Below are 17,621 nucleotides of genomic sequence, written 5' to 3' on the forward strand. Positions count from 1 at the left end.
AGGTTTGACTCTCAAGACAATGATCTGATTTTTTTTAACATAATATTTAAAGCTTCTAAAGAAATCAGTTTCACGAGACCTTGGGACTCTTCTCTCATTAAAATAGCCATCAGCTCGCAATGAGATATACAGTTTTTGGTTTTTTTTATTTTTTTATTACATCTTGAAATTCCGGCTTAAGCAAAACTTCTACAAATTTGCTTATGAAGACAAGATAAACAAAATAAATTGAAGCTCTTCGGGGAAAAAAATAATTAGATTTCTTCGACAAAGAAGTTCAGCTGTTTTAGTCACCAGTCATCATCTCCATGAATTCTGAAAGAAGAAGAAAAATATTAGAACCTGAACAGAAAAATCGGTCCTTACCTATGAAAAATCTGTTAGTCGCAGTATCAGTATATTAGAAAGAGAGAGAGAGAGAGAGAGAGAGAGAGAGAGAGAGAGAGAGAGAGAGAGAGAGAGAGAGAGAGAGAGAGAGAGAGTACTACATTATCTGAATTCAAGAACAACTGGAACCTGGAATGAGAGCACTTAGAAAAAGCTTAACCAACAATGTATGAAGTAGGTAAAATTACATTAATTAATACAAGCTCAGTTTCACTTCGTACACACAGTAAATAATTTCTGCTGTGTGGTTTAATTCACCGATAATGTTTACAGCTTTCACTGACTTTTAATTCTTAGAATTCATCAACATGTTTCGTTTTGTGATTGTGACATTTTTCAAACGGGGACATGAATTCTTCAAACTTGTTAACTTTGGCTGCAATTCCTACTGAGAAGTTATCATTTTAAAGACATTAAAGATTATATCATATTGGTTTAGGTATAGTTTGGTTATTTCGAATCCTTATCATTAAATGATTATATGATTATCACAGATTTTCCATAATGAGCTGATTATGTTCATTTTATCGGCTTATTTGAAATATATACGGAGCATCCTTCCTACTGAACATAATTATAAGGCCACAATACGAATATCAAATATTACAGCTGTTGTCCTATGACATAGTCTTTGGCAATTCCATATATTCTTATGCCACCTTCAACTTTCCCAATAAACTCTTCTTTCCTGCAACCTCCCAATTTAGTTTTGCCCTCGTGTGGTCCAACAGGCGGTCTCCTTTTAAGTGACAGTGAGATTTCGTCAATTTCTTGAACATTTGGCCAAAGTGTCGCCACATCCTTTTAATCTTGCCTTTTCATCTTTTATGATTTGGGCCACCTTACTGAATATATTCACTGGGCATTTGATAAGTTTTTCTAAAGAATCCTCAGTACTGACCGTCAAAGTCAACAGTTCCGGAGCCATCCTCATCAATTTCGTCCACGATGTTGTCTAGATCAGCGCTGGTCAGCTTGTCGTCCAAGGCACCGAGAATCTCCTTCAGCGCGGACGTGGGGATGAAACCCTGACCTGTTTTTTAAAAGTATATAAAAGTGATAAGTTACAGGCACAAAAAAAAAACACAGACAAGATCTGATAGGTTTTAATTTAAAATCAGAATATTTTAAGGAATTTGGTCGATAATAGAAAAGGCCAGCAATAGAATTTAGATCATGAGTTCTAGCTTAGAGTTGGTGAGTGGTATTTTGAGCACAAAATTAAATAAGTCACTGGGAAAAAATACTAAGCATTTGTTAATTAATAAAACTCTGTTTTAAAGAAATATCACAAACGCTAAAAGAGATATATAAAAAACTGGTAATTTAGATAACACATTTTCTGTAACTATATCAGCTATTGCTAATTACATTAAAGACGTTGTCTATGCTTTTAAATCTCTCCTTATTTCTTAAGAAAAGGAGAAGTTTATTTCAGTTGAAATCCCTTCAGGATGTGTTACCAGATGAAAGAATTTCTCTTTCTCAATTAGTCGATCCTTAATTCACATATCTATAGATTTTTCTGGGCAATTGGTGGTTTCCGCATTCTCGGTTCTCGCCCGAAATAATTACTAACTACAAATTGTCCTCGTTTTTGTGTCAACCACCCGTTTTCTTCAATGGGTAACCCTTGAATAGTAATACAGTACCTTCCTTATCGTAAAGCCTGAACGCCTCTTTCAGTTCCTTCTGCATAGCCTCTTCATCTTGCTCCTCAAGGAAGTGGCCCACTACTTTGGCAAAGGCGTCGAAGTCCAGCTTTCCTGTTCCTGAAACGGACAAGTAATATTTTTCCTTGTTATAACTATATATCCTGGAGCCGCAGATAGCTGTAATATTGTCAGCTATAAGCATCAGGGATAAAGCTGTTTTAGTTTTCTGTGAAAGAAAACTGTTGAGATGGCTTTCTCTGTCCGCCCTCAGATCTTAAAAACTACTGAGGCTAGAGGGCTGCAAATTGGTTTGTTGACCATCCACCCTCCAATCATCAAACATACCAAATTGCAACCATCTAGACTCAGTCGTTGTTATTTTATTTAATGTTAAAGTTAGCAGTGATCGTGCGTCTGGCGCCGCTATAGGTGCCAGCCGCAGACGCATCTCCACTTGACTGCATCTGGGGAGCAACTGAGCGCTGCCCGGTCGTGGCTGAGAATTTCATACTGAAGCGCATCGACTGTTTCATGCATCATTAGACGCTGTGCAGAAACTCGATTGCGCCGAAAAAAAAACTTTGGAGCATTTGTTACTTGTTTGGTCTAGCGTTTGCTTTCTGTGACTGACGTAACTCTAGAGAAAAATCACCATTTTTTCTAACAGATTTGAATAATCTTCAGCTGATGATGAGTAACACAAGAGTACGCATACTTAATGCATACTATGGTGAGGTACCTCAAATAGAATATGGAACGTACTATCAAAAAGTATGGGAAAAAGGGTAATGATTGATTACAACAATAAAAACGTCACCATGATTAGGTTACAAAAATTCGTCAAATGTAACTCCCTACATTAAGGACTAGAATAAGCACGAATTTATGTGAATTTTCGTGACTTCATGAAGAAATACCAAGTAGGGGAATGAGCGATTTTGGCAAAGAGAACTTCTTGGCCAATATCGCTATGACACCCACAGTCAGAATAGAATGAAAGAATTCTCAATACGAAGTCACATGAAAATGCAAGAAGAAAACCTCGAATAGCATATAAACTATATCAAGACAATGGCAGGAAAGAGGCGTCTCTACCTGAAAAACTAATGATGACAGAACGAATGCTAGAATGACGCAAAGGAAAGGAGGCACGTGTTTTAGAAGCTGCGGTGGGTAAACAATATGACCCAGATGTATGACAAGTTGCACAACCCAGGAATTTCCTTGCCAGAATGCATCATCACTGCCTTCTACAAGATTGTCTTGTTAAAATGCACTTGTTAAGTTTTTGCACTTTTTCAGTGTAAGTGAATGTTTCATTTTTTCGGGCGTAAATTTTGAAAAATTTTGGTAATTTCTTCCTTAATTCTATCTATGATCTTTGGGTGTGAATTTTTTCATTTTTTCATCCATTCTCCCTCCCTTGTCATTTTTATTCTTTCTTTGTTATACCTTTGCAGGTCATTTTGTGGTGACACCGGAACTGGCATTAATTTTATGATACATCATAACTGAGTGAAACAAGAAATAAACAAGTCAAAAATGCGCCGAAGTTTCTTCGGCGCAATCGAGTTTTCTGTACAGCGTATAATGTTGTATGAAACTTTCAGCCGATACTCATGAAATTCAGTCACGGACCGGTGGTGGCCTGGGTTGTTGGTACCTATAGCGGTGACAGAAATGCGACTATGGCTAACTTTAACCTTAAATAAATTAAAAACTACTGAGGCTAGAGGGCTGCAATTCGATATGTTTAATGACTAGAGGGTGGATGACCAACATACAAATTTGCAGCCCTCTAGCCTTAGTAATTTTTAAGATCTGAGGGCGAACAAAAAAAGAGCGGACAGAAAAAGTGCGGACGGACAGACAAAGCCGTCACAATAGTTTTCTTTTACAGAAAACTAAAAATCACTACAACAGAGCAAACAATGTAAAGAAAGTAAAATGGGTAAAATAAATAAAGGTTAAAGCAAAAGAATAAGAAGATAACATGAAAAGGAAATGTGCAGTATTTTAAAGAAAGAAGTCCTGTGGGAACAAATACAGTACTTGGAAAATTGAAGACCAGTGAAATAAAATTTTATTAAATGTTCCAGTTGTTAGGTATGAAGTCTGCACTATTAGGAAATACCAAAAACTTTGACTTAGTTCTGAAGAGCATGTGAAACTCAAGTAATTTGCAATATAGTCTCGCATCATCGAGCTGAAATCATTTTCATGTTTCATAAGAGCAGCAAGTGAAAAGAGGGCAGTGAAAGGCAGTGGAATTCTATCTTCAAGAGAGAATACTAAGGTCAATTTTATTTTCCTTGAAAACTGCACCAAAATATATAATGAGAATATTGATTGGTCCTGATGTGTCTCGCACGCAGCTGCTTAATTTCTTATTACCGCTAAAGTAGTTTGTGTTTGGTGGCTGCAGTCCTCCGCATTGAGTGATCTTGTGTCTCAACTACTGACGAGAGCCATTCCTGCGACAAACTGGCTTTCTCCCTCTGGGTTGAAACTACATTGGACCCTCAGAATAACAAAACAACATATTATCTCACTTTTGCGGAATTTGAACCTGTATAAATGAACCTACAATGAACTTACAATATATATATATATATATTATATATATATATATATATATATATATATATATATATATATATATATATATTCTTATATATATATATATATATATATATATATATATATATATATAATATGTCTATATTGTAAGTTCATTAATAAAATGACAATGACATGAACAAATTCCAGTAAAAGAAATGAATAGGTTGATATAAACAAAGTTCATACATACATATATATATATATATATATATATATATATATATATATATATATATATATATATATATATTTCCTCCTCAGTTTATTGCAACCTCTAAAGTGCCCAAGACCAGGATGATCATTAGGAATCAAGTAAGAACCCACAAAACTATAAAAACTTTTGGTCAATGCAGAACACTTAATATTTTGTCTGTTATCAAGAAAAAATTGTTCCATGGCCATAGCCTAGTACCCTCCCTATTCCCTGCTTACTTAGTAACTTTGTTTATCATCAAACTTTCATCCTCTGACTTTACTACAGAAGGTATTCTATTCCTTGTTTTGTCATTGTCATTTTCAAGTCTTTAAAGCATTTTAATTTTGTAAGCTCTGTTTTAAGTTTTAATTAGTGTTTTTATCTTTTAGCCAGAAAAGATGGGATATCTGCATATATAATAAATTTGTCAATGATGATGATATACATATATATATATATATATATATATATATATATATATATATATATATATATATATATTTATATAATATGACAAAAGTTCACACGCACAAATTCCAAAAGTGAGATAATATGTTATATAAACAATATACTGTGCTGCATAGGCCTTTCAGTTGTAACTTGTAGATCCTTTGGTCAATGCAGAACACTCCATTCTTTCTCTTCCCAACTGAAAGGAAATGTTTATATATATATATTTATATATTTATATTATATAAAGTCATCAGTGCGCAAGGCCTTTCGACTTTCCTTTACATCAGCAATTCTTTCTCTTTCCTTCGTGATTTTGTTATTTATACATCACGTTCCATAATATATTAGTTATATATATATATATATATATATATATATATATATATGTGTGTGTGTGTGTGTGTGTGTGTGTGTGTGTGTGTGTGAGGGTTTGAGCAAGTGGTACCCCCATGAGTCTTTTAGGATAAGGTCGCCAGCCCTCTACCGTTTTCAATCCTGGTTGTGACCACCACAGTTTTCTAAGCACCAACCTCGCAATTCACTGCTAAAGTAAAAGAAGATACAATGGGTTTTAGTGGACTGTGTCATTCGTATTACCACGTGAAGAAGTCGAAACAATTACCCTACGCAGCTCATAAACACACATATTCACATACACACAGACACACACACACACACACACATATATATATATATATATATATATAGATGTATAAATTTCTGACTCACATCAGGATCGAACCCAGGTCTTTCAATTGAAAGACGAGACCGCTGCCAACCAAGCTACATAAGTCATAAAAGAAGTTGGAACCTGAGTACCACGGTATCTAAGGCTTTACCTGGCAGGCTAACTGCTTGCATACCAATGTGTTTTCCCCAACTTCCCTACTGAGCAGTGACCCAGCCTTAGGTACAGTGGTACTCAGGTTCCAACTTCTTTTATGACTCTTGTGGCTTGGTTTGCAGCGGTCTCGTCTTTCAACTGAAAGACCTGGGTTCGATCCTGATGTGAGTCAGAAATTTATTTTTGTTCCACACGTGATTGTGTGTTGATTATTTCTATCATATTCACTCAGAAAGGATAATTCGAATGAAATGCTATCAATTGGGTCTGCTGACTCGGAAAGTTGGGGAAAACATGCTGGTATGCAAGCAGTTAGCCTGCCCAGGTTTCAGCTCCTTTTATGACTTCTGTGGTTTGGCTGGCAGCAGTCCCGTCTTTCAATTGAAAGACCTGGGTTCAATCCTGAAGTGAGTCAGAAATCTGTTTCTGTTCCACACGTGATTGTGTGTTGATTATTCTAATATATATATATATATATATATATATATATATATATATATATATATATATATATATATATATATATATATATATATATTATATATATATGTATGTATATGTATATATGTACATATAAAAATGTATTTATATAATATATATAAAGATATAGATATATATGTATATATTATATACATGTATGCATGCATATATATATATAATATATATATATATATATATATATATATATGTGTGTGTGTGTGTGTGTGTGCATGTATATATATATATATATATATATATATATATATATATATATATATATATATATATATATATATATATATATATATATGATATATATATGAATATAAATATAAATATAAATATATATATATATATAGTATATATATATATATATATATATATATATATATATTGTGTGTTTACATGTATGTATGTATCTATAAATACTGTACATACATATATACACACAAATATATATTCATTATATATACACACTTCAAATATAGGCATACTTGAGGGAGTGTGTTCAAATCGCTCCTTATTCGCTTCAGGACCAAAAGCAAACTTACCTGTGAAAACAGTGCACTCTCAATTCACCACGATTTCCTACGTTATCGAGAGAGAGAGAGAGAGAGAGAGAGAGAGAGAGAGAGAGAGAGAGAGAGATTTATCCTTACCTTCCACATCATTGTCAGCCAGGAGTGTCTCCAGTTCTTCGTTGATGTAGTTGGCACCAAGAGTGTTCAGGATGGTCCGAATTTTTTCCTTTTCGATCTTGCCAGTCTTGCCTTGGTCGAACATGATGAAGGCCTTCCGCAACACTGACAAGAAAAGTAAGGGTTTTACTGAAGTTGTAAGAATATCACTCATTCCTTGGTGGCTTTTAGTTCAAGGCATTTAGGTCGTTCACATGACACTGACTTTTTCTGGTGCAATACCGCTCTTGCTCAAGTCACCATTTGTTATAAATCATTTTAAACGCGGCTGTGTGCACATTCAGTGTACAGACCGTGCACAGAACATACGTATGGAAATATGCCAAAGGTTATTTCTGTTTATCATCCTGCACATGAATAATCATTCATCACGATTTTACTACTGTATTGAACTTTTAGCCTTCGACATGATCTTATATTACCTCCATTCCCCAATGAACACTTTAAATAATAACTACTAACCTATTTGTTACATACGGGTAGACATTTAAATAAAACCACAGCTACATAAACAAAACAATCACTTTCGCACTAATTATTGCATCTCTACGTTTAAAGGCCGAAAATGACAATTCAAAAAAATTATATAAAGCAAAATAATTTTATTCTTAAGCTGTTTAAGCAGTAACTATACTTTCGTAACAGAAATGTAAAAACTTGTTTATAAAGTAGTAATATTTTAACCTACAATATTTGTTAAAACAATGTTTGTATAAGGCAAATTAGCACATATATAGAATAATATACAGTTCAACATCAACAGTGTTTAGTAATACAATTAACGAGGAAATAATTTTTGTTGTTACCAATATTATCGTTATTTATATCATTTTTACTAATTTCTTTACCCTGGCTGTAGAAATAAAACATCGGAAACTAATTTCAGTGACAACACATAGTCAATACTTGTTAAAAGTCAAGAACATTTGAGGCGAAGTGTAAGGAATTTAAAATTGTATTTGTAGCTGATAAAGAAATTTTGGCTGCAAGAGTATACAAAAAGTCTCGTATGCATAATTAAAACAAAGTTCATATATATATATATATATATATATATATATATATGAATGTATGTATATATATATATATATATATATATATATATATATATATATATATATATATATATATATATATATAATATATATATATATATATATATAATTTAAATATAGACATAATTTTATAGACATTTTTCTTATACAAGAAGATCTAATTCGAATATTCTGATGCACTTTTACGAGATGTGAGAAACATTAGTGACGGCTGATGGTGAAAGCGAGACGACAGGTGTCCTTATTTCGAGAACTAGTTCACCCTGCCCCCTCCCCACCCTTCCCAGCCAAGACGCCTCTGTGGGTGAGATCAAATAATAATAGGTGTATTTCGCCGGATTAATGTCAGTCGAATTAGCATCAGATTTCAGAGTCGAATGCCAGATTTGGAGACGAGGAAAAATCGTCCTCGGTATCTTGTCTCAGCATCCCTGCACAACGAAATCTGCTTCACTTTGTATTTAATTTTGTAAGCCCTGACAAATGTTTCGGATTATTTTTTAAGAATAACACCAGTCTCATTGTCTTTCTATTTTCATAATAGATAAGATCGTCTTAAATAAAAAAAAAATTGTAGCACAACATGAAGGATGGGAATCTACAACATTCACGAGTAGGTAGACTGTAAGCCATCCGTAGTTTCAAGTGAAGTTCTGCGCCTGACTCCTCAATCCCTTTCTGAGACCGCAGCCCCAGAAGGGATCCTTGATTCTCACTTACCAAGTGAAAACTCTAAGTTCATATTAACTTTGTAGTTTATTAAAGCTGTTTAGAGAAATGCAGACAAGCACCGTAAAGCACAATCTTTTGAGAAATGAATTTATCGAGATTTTAGCTGAAGAAACTTTTACAAACTTACATTTCTAAGAACATTCAAAGTACTTACATTAGCAACTGAAAACGCAATATTCACTCTAATCCGTGAATTGAATGCATACGTAATCTAAATTACATTTAGCCAAAGAAAATTTTAAAGAAAAGGGAAAAAAACGTTGTAAGTAAGAAGAAAGTAATACAAAAAAAAATTAACGATACAGTGCGCAATGTAATGAGAAGCAACACTAAAAGTTAACTCGGACACTTACTGGCCAGTTTCTCTTCGTCCAAGACCTCAGCCTGAAATGATAGATTTTGTTGAAAGGAAAATATCGAAATATTCTTTTTTCTTATCTTTTTGTTTTGTTCAGTGATGCTTAGCAGTTTCAAATTTTAATTAGCTGATGCATAAGACTTTATTACAAGCTGGGTGAACTGTTTATCAATACTGTGTTTTAGAAAGTGCACGATGGAAAATGAGATTGTCATAATTAAAATGTTACATTTGGCTGACATTATCATGTCCTACGTCCTGGAAGTTCGTTATAGTAAAAAATATTCAACAATAATATTATTTTATAAACTGCAGTTTTTGAGTTCTATATGTTAAACAGGTTTGGGTATAATAACGTCTGAATATGTACGCAAGTGTAAAATTCTTGCTTACATAAGCACAAAAACAAATATATATATATATATATATATATATATATATATATATATATATATATATATATAGTAAATCCTCATTGTCAACTGTTGTCAAATATCCTTGAGATACAATGTGATTTTATTAAGCAAGATTAAATATAACCCAAAATTTTTGTCAGAATTATAAACGTGTCACTTTCTGATAATGAAATTATACTTTTGCATTTATTGCACATGATACCAGTCCTCTTATTATTAAGAAAAAAGTTGCATTCTTGAATTACTCGGTTTTCTCCATCATACAGCTGGTGTTCATAGACTAAAAGTTATATTAATTATAAAAGAAATTAGTGCCTTTTGCTTTTAAATTCTTAAAATGGAATTATGGAAATTAATGGAAAACAGATTTATGCAAGTTCTTTAATGCTATGCAAGTTCTTCAGTATGAAATATATGTACAGTATTTGTTATGCTGTTCTGTTATTAATATCAGTATCAGAATAAATAAGTGTTTCATAAAAGGTGTTTAAAAGGAAGTAGTTGTAAGTTGTGGCGGAGAATCCTTGTTAGATTTAATCGTTTTCCAAAGTGTAGACTGTCTCTTATTAATCGACATGCAATGTTAGATTTAAGCTTTGTTAATTAAAAGATTCATGGCAACACTCGTTGCAAATACTGTTAAAATTCAAAATAATTTATTTAGAATTTCAGTTTGTATCCCTTTTTATTTTGTAACCTTCAAAACTGAGATTAGGTCTCAAATTCTACATTTTTCTTCATCTATCTTTCTGTCCGGCGAAGTGTAATGAAGCTGTTTATTTAAACGCAGTGTATGTTTATGTAATTACATCAGTCTTGTGTACATACAGACAAGAGTTCATTTCTTTCCCTCAAAGAACAGCAATGCGTTCACCAGCTCACTCAACCCCAGTTGTTGAATCGAAAATTAAACATTTATGTGTAATGGCTACCAGAACTGCACGGGATCTAACACCTACAGTACAAGTCGACGACAAGCCCCTCCTCAGTTGCCTTACCCTTGACGTCTGTTTTGAAGGGACTTTATCTATCCGAGAAAACTAACTTTCACTGTTACACTTTTGTACCTCCATCAATTCAGCAGGAACTTTGCCCCCCGCCCCTCAGCTTCTTCGTGCAAAAACATCAGAACTGTAGCCTATGCTCCTTTCATTGACCTATATCTTCTTATTCTCTCTTCATAGTCAGATCACAATATCACGCGTTCTCCCCCTTTTCTTACTTGTCTTATTTTATAACTTCGCCTCCCATCTACTCAGCTTTCCATTTCTACTATTCCTGCCCAACATAGACTTTCCAGATAGCTTGTTTCAGTGACTCCTAATTTTATTTTTCCCCTTCAAAGACCATGCTTTACTTTCACAGAGTGAACTGACTCAACATTTTGTGTGTGTGCGTATGTGTGCGTGTGTCATAGGCGTAACTACCGGAGGGGCACAGGTGGGCACGTGCCCCCCATTTGAAACTGGTGCACTCCCATTTTGAGTTCATGAAGATTGTAGTAAAAGCCTAAGCTTAATTTTCATATTATTATATGAATAATTCCAATACATTTTTTTCTTTTTTACAATAAGCAAGTGTTCATTTTGATTCTCTTAATTATATTTTGTTTACATACCAAATGGTTTTATTTCATTGCCAAACCGTTACATATATCATCTAATTTGGATTTACAAGTATGGTCAGAAGTTCATCATTTTTATTGAAAAAATATTTGAGCAAGCTTGTTATATAAAAGCGTGATTCATGGTTATATAAAAACGTGATTCACAAATTGATAGGCTTAAATATTTTAAAACAACCTTAATATCTTTCCACACGACTTAAAAAAAAAGAATGAGGATTATAATTTGTGCATGCCCAGTGGGCCCCCCATATTCAGCAGTGGCCCCCAGGTGCCTCCCCAGTTAATAGACTCCTAGTTAGGCCTATGGTGGTGTGTGTGTGTGTGTGTGTGTGTGTGTGTAAAGTTAAAAAAAAAAGAATGAGTATTATAATTCGTGCATGCCCAGTGGCCCCCCATATTCAGCAGTGGCCCCCAGGTGCCTCCCCAATTAACAGACTCCTAGTTACGCCTATGGCGTGTGTGTGTGCGTGTGAGTGAGTGTGTGTAAATTTTCTGTTTTACCATCCTCTGCGCTCTGCCCTGTATCATCACACGCAAACAAACCCCGTGCTGCCTTCTTTTCCTCGCAGACCTCGTTAGTCACATCCCTCATCCTCTCCTCAAAAGCAACTTGAATATTTCATGATCTGTGTGAGTCTGCTACTTCCATCCTCCCAATCTAACACCCATCACTCTATCTTGGGGGTTTTCATATTTTGCTCTTTTAAAATGCGCAAATAATGCCTATAGTTAAGTCTTGCTTCTTTTGTGTGTATATATTGACTCTAAATCGCGAAATGAGAGTATGAAAGTAACATGACAGTAATTTAACGTTCAGAAAATTGTTGGGTAAAAAGACTTTAATATACTTCCTTCAGAGAATATCCAGCTAAAGGTCTGTCGATTAAATAAAAATTTCTGTCAAAATAACTATGCCTCTTTACACTCATTACATACTGAAAGTTTTTTTTTTATCGTTATCCTCCGGTAAATTCCACAAAGCAAAGTTACTCTTGTTAAAATGGACACTTTTAAGTATGGTTAATGACAAATCAGCCTAACCGGGAAATATATTCACGGGGGCAAAAGAAAACATCAGCTTCTCAGGCGATGACGTGATTTCCAATTAACATTGTCTCATCCGAATAAACCCGAGCTTTGACTATTTCCTTCATACAGAAAACAATATCAGTCATTTGCATATAAAGGTTCATAAGAAATAACACTTTTTGTACATATTATTAACTATACAAGATGTTGACTTGATTTAGTTGTTTCTTTTTAAGCTCAATTTGGATGTGATAGAATTGCACAGACGAATACGGTAATATTGACTTCCAGATATGTAGAAGCTGTTCGTAAGGGATTATGAAAGCAAGCTCACTCAATATCAGCCAAGATGAGTCAAAGCCTTTGCGCATTGCCAAAATACACGGCACTGGCAGGGAAACAAAAAAGTGATACACAGGTCTTGCTGTTTATGTGGATGTGAAATGGGTCAGCGATTTATCTTATGTATTATGTTTCTCTTTATCATGGTTGGTTATGTCAGTGACAACATTTAGATCTGATATGTAACTGCTTATGATAGAAACACGTTAAGAAAATGAACAGGTTACTTTGAACTTCCCAACAGAAAACGAGCAATTCAACGTGCGTAGTGCAATAACAGTGTTGATTTTGCGTCGTGGTCCGACTTTGATTTGATGAAAGCATACTGCAACATTACCAATCACTCCATGAATAATATATGGAAGACACTTTCTCTACTGCTACTCTCTCTCTCTCTCCAGTCGACCGAGAGGAATCCTAAGATGACATGATTTTGGTCTGGAGGGACCAGTTCCTATGGCTGAATCCTCCAGAAGGACCCCTCCTCCACCAGGGGGAGGTCCAAGGTTCGTAAAAATGAGACCCCATCCTGAGGAAGGGGATCTCTCTTTACGTGTTTGACTTACTGGTTGTGCTGTGCCAGGCTAGAAGAAAAAAGAAGGAAGAAGAAAAAAAGGTCATCACATCGGATTATAAACAAAGAACTAGAAGGGGAAAGACGTTCATTAAGTCGTCATTGCAAGAACGTTTATGCCACAGCTGATCACGGTACTTCTGTTTAGCCTTGTCTTGCCTATTTTCTTCGAGGCTTAAGGAAGGTTATTCAGAAAACTTATCTTTTCATCAATCAAGAGATGCCTGATCATGAATGAACGAAGGACGTCGGTACATCATGAATATAGAACCTTTAATTCTTTAAATATGATTTCATTTCATGAGATGGAAAAGTCTCAGTTAAGACTAAAGCAAAATACTAAATATAGTCATATTATTGTGAGCTTATAATGTACTTAGGCTGAGTGGTTTAATCTACGACAAACAAAGACTGTCGTGAAGCAGAAATGTATGTCCTTCCACGGATTGAAGGACATTACAGTACTGTGATTACTTGGATATACGTCTTGAATGAGCACAAAGTCTTAACCATACTTCATTAATTAATCTCTATATCTCTCTACAAAAAACATTTACTTCCAAAAATGCAATGTTCATTTTATCAGAAAAGAGGAAAGAAAAAATTACTGTAAGTCTCTTTTAACAAAAACCAGAAGATTTGCCTTTTTATGAAAAAGATTAAGATTAATCTCGTCACATAGATTTTTAGAAGTCAAAACATCTACTCTATTTTCACTAAATAATTTAGGAATAAAGTTCATGAAGTAAGATCATAGATAATTTGAAGAAGTCATTTATTTGAGAAGTAAAAATACAATTATCTAGTGTAAGTAACTAATAATATCACTCCAGTTCTTAAAATCACTAAAATCCTTCATTGTCACTGAATGGATTTTGGTATTCTATTTCTAATGATTTTAATCACTGGAGCCTCACATCTAAATTTCATACTTGCCACGGGATAAAGAGGAATTCTCTTCACTATTATCAATATTATTACTATTATTACTTGACTGACAAACTTCTACAGAAAAAAAAATACCCATACGCGGAAAAAAAGTCAAAAGTAAACCTGTGCTTCAGCTGCTCAAGGTATGATGACTTGAAAGTTTCGGGATACTAACAAAAAACAAAGCTTTTGGATGTCTTAAGTAAAAAAAAGATGACATAAAACACAGGCCCAATTAACTCAACTTTGCTAAAACACGAAGAAAAATAACTAAAACAGTAGAACACAAGATAATTGAATTTAACATAGCTAACACAAAAATAACTAACTCCAGATAACCAAACGCTAATTACGGCAGACTTCGCTCATACAGAAAACTAAATGAACACAATTTAGACAACAAAATATGAATTAGCCAACACAAGAGAAAATAACCCATTCCATCATAAGTCCTCCCCCCCTACAAAATCATATCTTTTATCTTTATGCATTTGTCATCATAATAATCGCCAGACATCACAGCGTGCGAGAATAAATCAAAGTTTAACCATCAAAATCTCATTTGAATCCCCCGCAGTGTCTGCAGACACCAGGTGACACATTTCCTTAATTACTTTCTTGAGTGGGAACCCTCAGGTGGAGCAGCGGCCAATTGGTCTTGAAGCTGATTGCCACTATTTCTTTATAGTTAATTGCGCCCGTGGCATCCGGCGCTTCAGGAGCGCGCGAGAGGGTTGTTTACTTTATCGGGAATAAACTGGGGCGAGCCTTGGGCATGTGGGTATGGAGGGGTAAAGTTTGATAGTTATGAAATTGGTGAGCTTTACTTTAGCCTGATAAATTCTGTAAAGTTTGCAGTCGGTTGTTCATCGGTTGTAGTATTATGCCATATATCCAGAAGAAGAAGTCTTTCAGGTTTTCACAGAAAATGATCAGTCGTTGGGGCCTCGCAATTCGGAGAGAAATCCCATTCATTATTACTTATGTCAGCTACTGTTTGGAATTAGGTCAGAAATCAAGATCTCACTCTCTTATCCTTTGAGTGTAATTGTAAGAGATAGCAATTTTTTTATAATGAAGAGACTAATCAAAATAACAGAACTGAGCAATTTACCGACAAATGGGAATTTACCAGTGAGGGGAATTACGTCAATTTCTCCCCATAACTGGGTCAAGGTTTTGTTTGCACGTTCTTTTGGGATTCAATTTTCGAAGACGGAATCTATACAATGTATAAAAAAAAATTGAAGAGACTCGAAGTCAATCGACTATCTTACCATGATGACGACCTCTGGATAGACTGAAAATAAGACCAAGAAGGAAGCGGATTCAAGCGACCGTACGTCCGATCTTCTTGGGACGGCGTGAGACACTAATCAAGATCCCTTCGAGGAGGCACCAGGTAGTGGGTCCACTCTACCTGCGGAGAGAGAGAAAGAGAGAGAGAGAGAGAGAGAGGTGCATCGTTAAAGAGGGGTCGTCGGAGGGCAAGGGGGTGGTGATGGTGGGCGTGAGAGCAAAGAGTGATAGGGCGAGGGTGGGGTTGATGGGGGGAAGGGGGTGGGGCGTTGAGTGACTTACCCTAGAACGGACTGGGAAGCGACGAGAAAATAATCTTCAGGGGTTGAGGGTTAAGAATGTCAGACCCCAACTAATATGAAGCAGGGTGTGGCAGGCGTCACACTGCTGTATGATGTAAGAGGGAGGGTGGATTGGACAGACGGTCAGGAGGAAGGCAGGAGGATGAGGGAGGGGACGGAGACGGCGCGGGGAGCGGGGGGACTTGAATACGGGCGTTTATAGGGTGTGTTTAGGCAGGTGGGCTGATCGTGGGTGGATGATATGTTCGCCCAGGTGGGGGACAGAAGAGAGAGAGAGAGAGAGTGGCGCTCTAGAATATTTTTTTTATTGAATGAAGAGGGCAAACGCGTGGGTGGGTATAAGGAAGATACCCTGAGCCTAGGGCTGCGGAGACGGAGAGGAGGGGTCGGGAGGCAGTGGGAAGGGGAGGAGAAAGACCTAGTTTATACAACATCTATACAGTCGTCGGATGTGAAAGTATTTATGAACTGTAAGCCACATCATTCTAGGCCATTGCAGAGGGTAAGGGAGCATCCTCTGAGAAAGAAAGAGAGAGAGAGAGGGGAGGGACAAGTCTCCCCTTCTTCTTCCCTTTCCCTCGCGTTAAGCCTCTCGTCATCGCCCTTCACCTGAAGTGCCACTGATTATAGAGCCGTTTCGCGTCGGCTCATTTGCCAAATATAGCAAAGAAAAGACGTGGCGACAAAATTCTACTCCCTTTATGGGACCACTTCAGTTTAATCAGATGGTTCAGTCGAGTCTTTTGAAAGAGAACGGAGAATGTCATAAAGGTATGTGCTCGGTTGTAAATCAAAGAGAAGACGGATGGAGCTAAGATCAAAATATGAACTATTCGTATACTAGTTACATCAACGACGAAAAGCTTGTCTTGAATTAATTTTGCAACGGAAAACTTGAACAATGATTATTTAAAACGAAAACCAATTATTGCAGGACGATATAGAAATGTGTAGGAATTAAAACGAAGCAATTTATAGACTTCAAGTCTGCCACGAGCCAATACAAAAATCAACGGATCATCAAGAAACGTAAATATCTTCTGCTGCGTTCAACCGCATCGAATACAGCTATAATGTAGTTATGTCTTGGCTGAACTGGAAACAATTGCCTAAAAAAAAAAAAAAAAAAAAAAAAAGCTGCAGATGGATGTAGGTAAATGGGACGATGCAAAATGAGTTCTAAATTGCAAAACCGATGAGCAATCTACGTAACAGAAGAAGAGGAGGAAAAAGGAAATCTAAAATCAGATCGACGGAATTTGTGTTTATTAGAGGTGTTCGTGAAAACGAGGTAGAAAACGGGGGTTGAAGGGACGACTAACTTTTTCCTTCACAGCTGCTTGCCCACTCGTCTCCGGACCGAGGTTAAAGGGGAGTATTTATTTTACGCGCGATGCAAGTGCACTTGCGCGGTCTCACGCGCGCGGCCGTGAGCAGAAGTTACTAATTGGGAAGAATACAAGAGAGAGAGAGAGGAGAGAGAGAGAGAGAGAGAGAGAGAGAGGGAGGGAGGGAGGGAGGAGCCTTAACACGATGTGCAACAATTTCATAAAGGCTTGCAAAAGTCTTGGAAAAGTGTGAGCTGCCATAATGAACGTATAATCGTTTGGAACAGTTCTGGC

At 35.8% G+C, this 17,621-nt stretch overlaps 1 protein-coding gene across 2 annotated transcripts; it reads right to left on the reverse strand.

The window, feature by feature from the left end:
- Positions 1-132: 132 nt before the first annotated feature.
- Positions 133-16,085, reverse strand: LOC136830952 (troponin C-like). Of its 2 annotated transcripts, XM_067090911.1 has the most exons (8): positions 15,980-16,085; positions 15,676-15,818; positions 13,461-13,478; positions 9,476-9,506; positions 7,297-7,440; positions 2,040-2,159; positions 1,289-1,420; positions 133-315 (listed from the first exon to the last, which is right to left on the reverse strand). In XM_067090911.1, the coding sequence occupies exons 2-8, from the start codon at positions 15,676-15,678 to the stop codon at positions 287-289; spliced, it is 477 nt and encodes a 158-aa protein (XP_066947012.1). In that variant the 5' UTR covers positions 15,679-15,818; positions 15,980-16,085; the 3' UTR covers positions 133-286. The 2 variants fall into 2 exon arrangements, with proteins under 2 accessions (XP_066947012.1, XP_066947020.1); XM_067090919.1 differs by lacking the exons at positions 13,461-13,478; positions 15,980-16,085 and having other exon boundaries at positions 15,676-15,816.
- Positions 16,086-17,621: the final 1,536 nt, after the last annotated feature.

This window comes from Macrobrachium rosenbergii, chromosome 4 (genome assembly GCF_040412425.1).
Source record: "Macrobrachium rosenbergii isolate ZJJX-2024 chromosome 4, ASM4041242v1, whole genome shotgun sequence".
Classification (NCBI taxonomy): Eukaryota; Metazoa; Arthropoda; class Malacostraca; order Decapoda; family Palaemonidae; genus Macrobrachium; species Macrobrachium rosenbergii.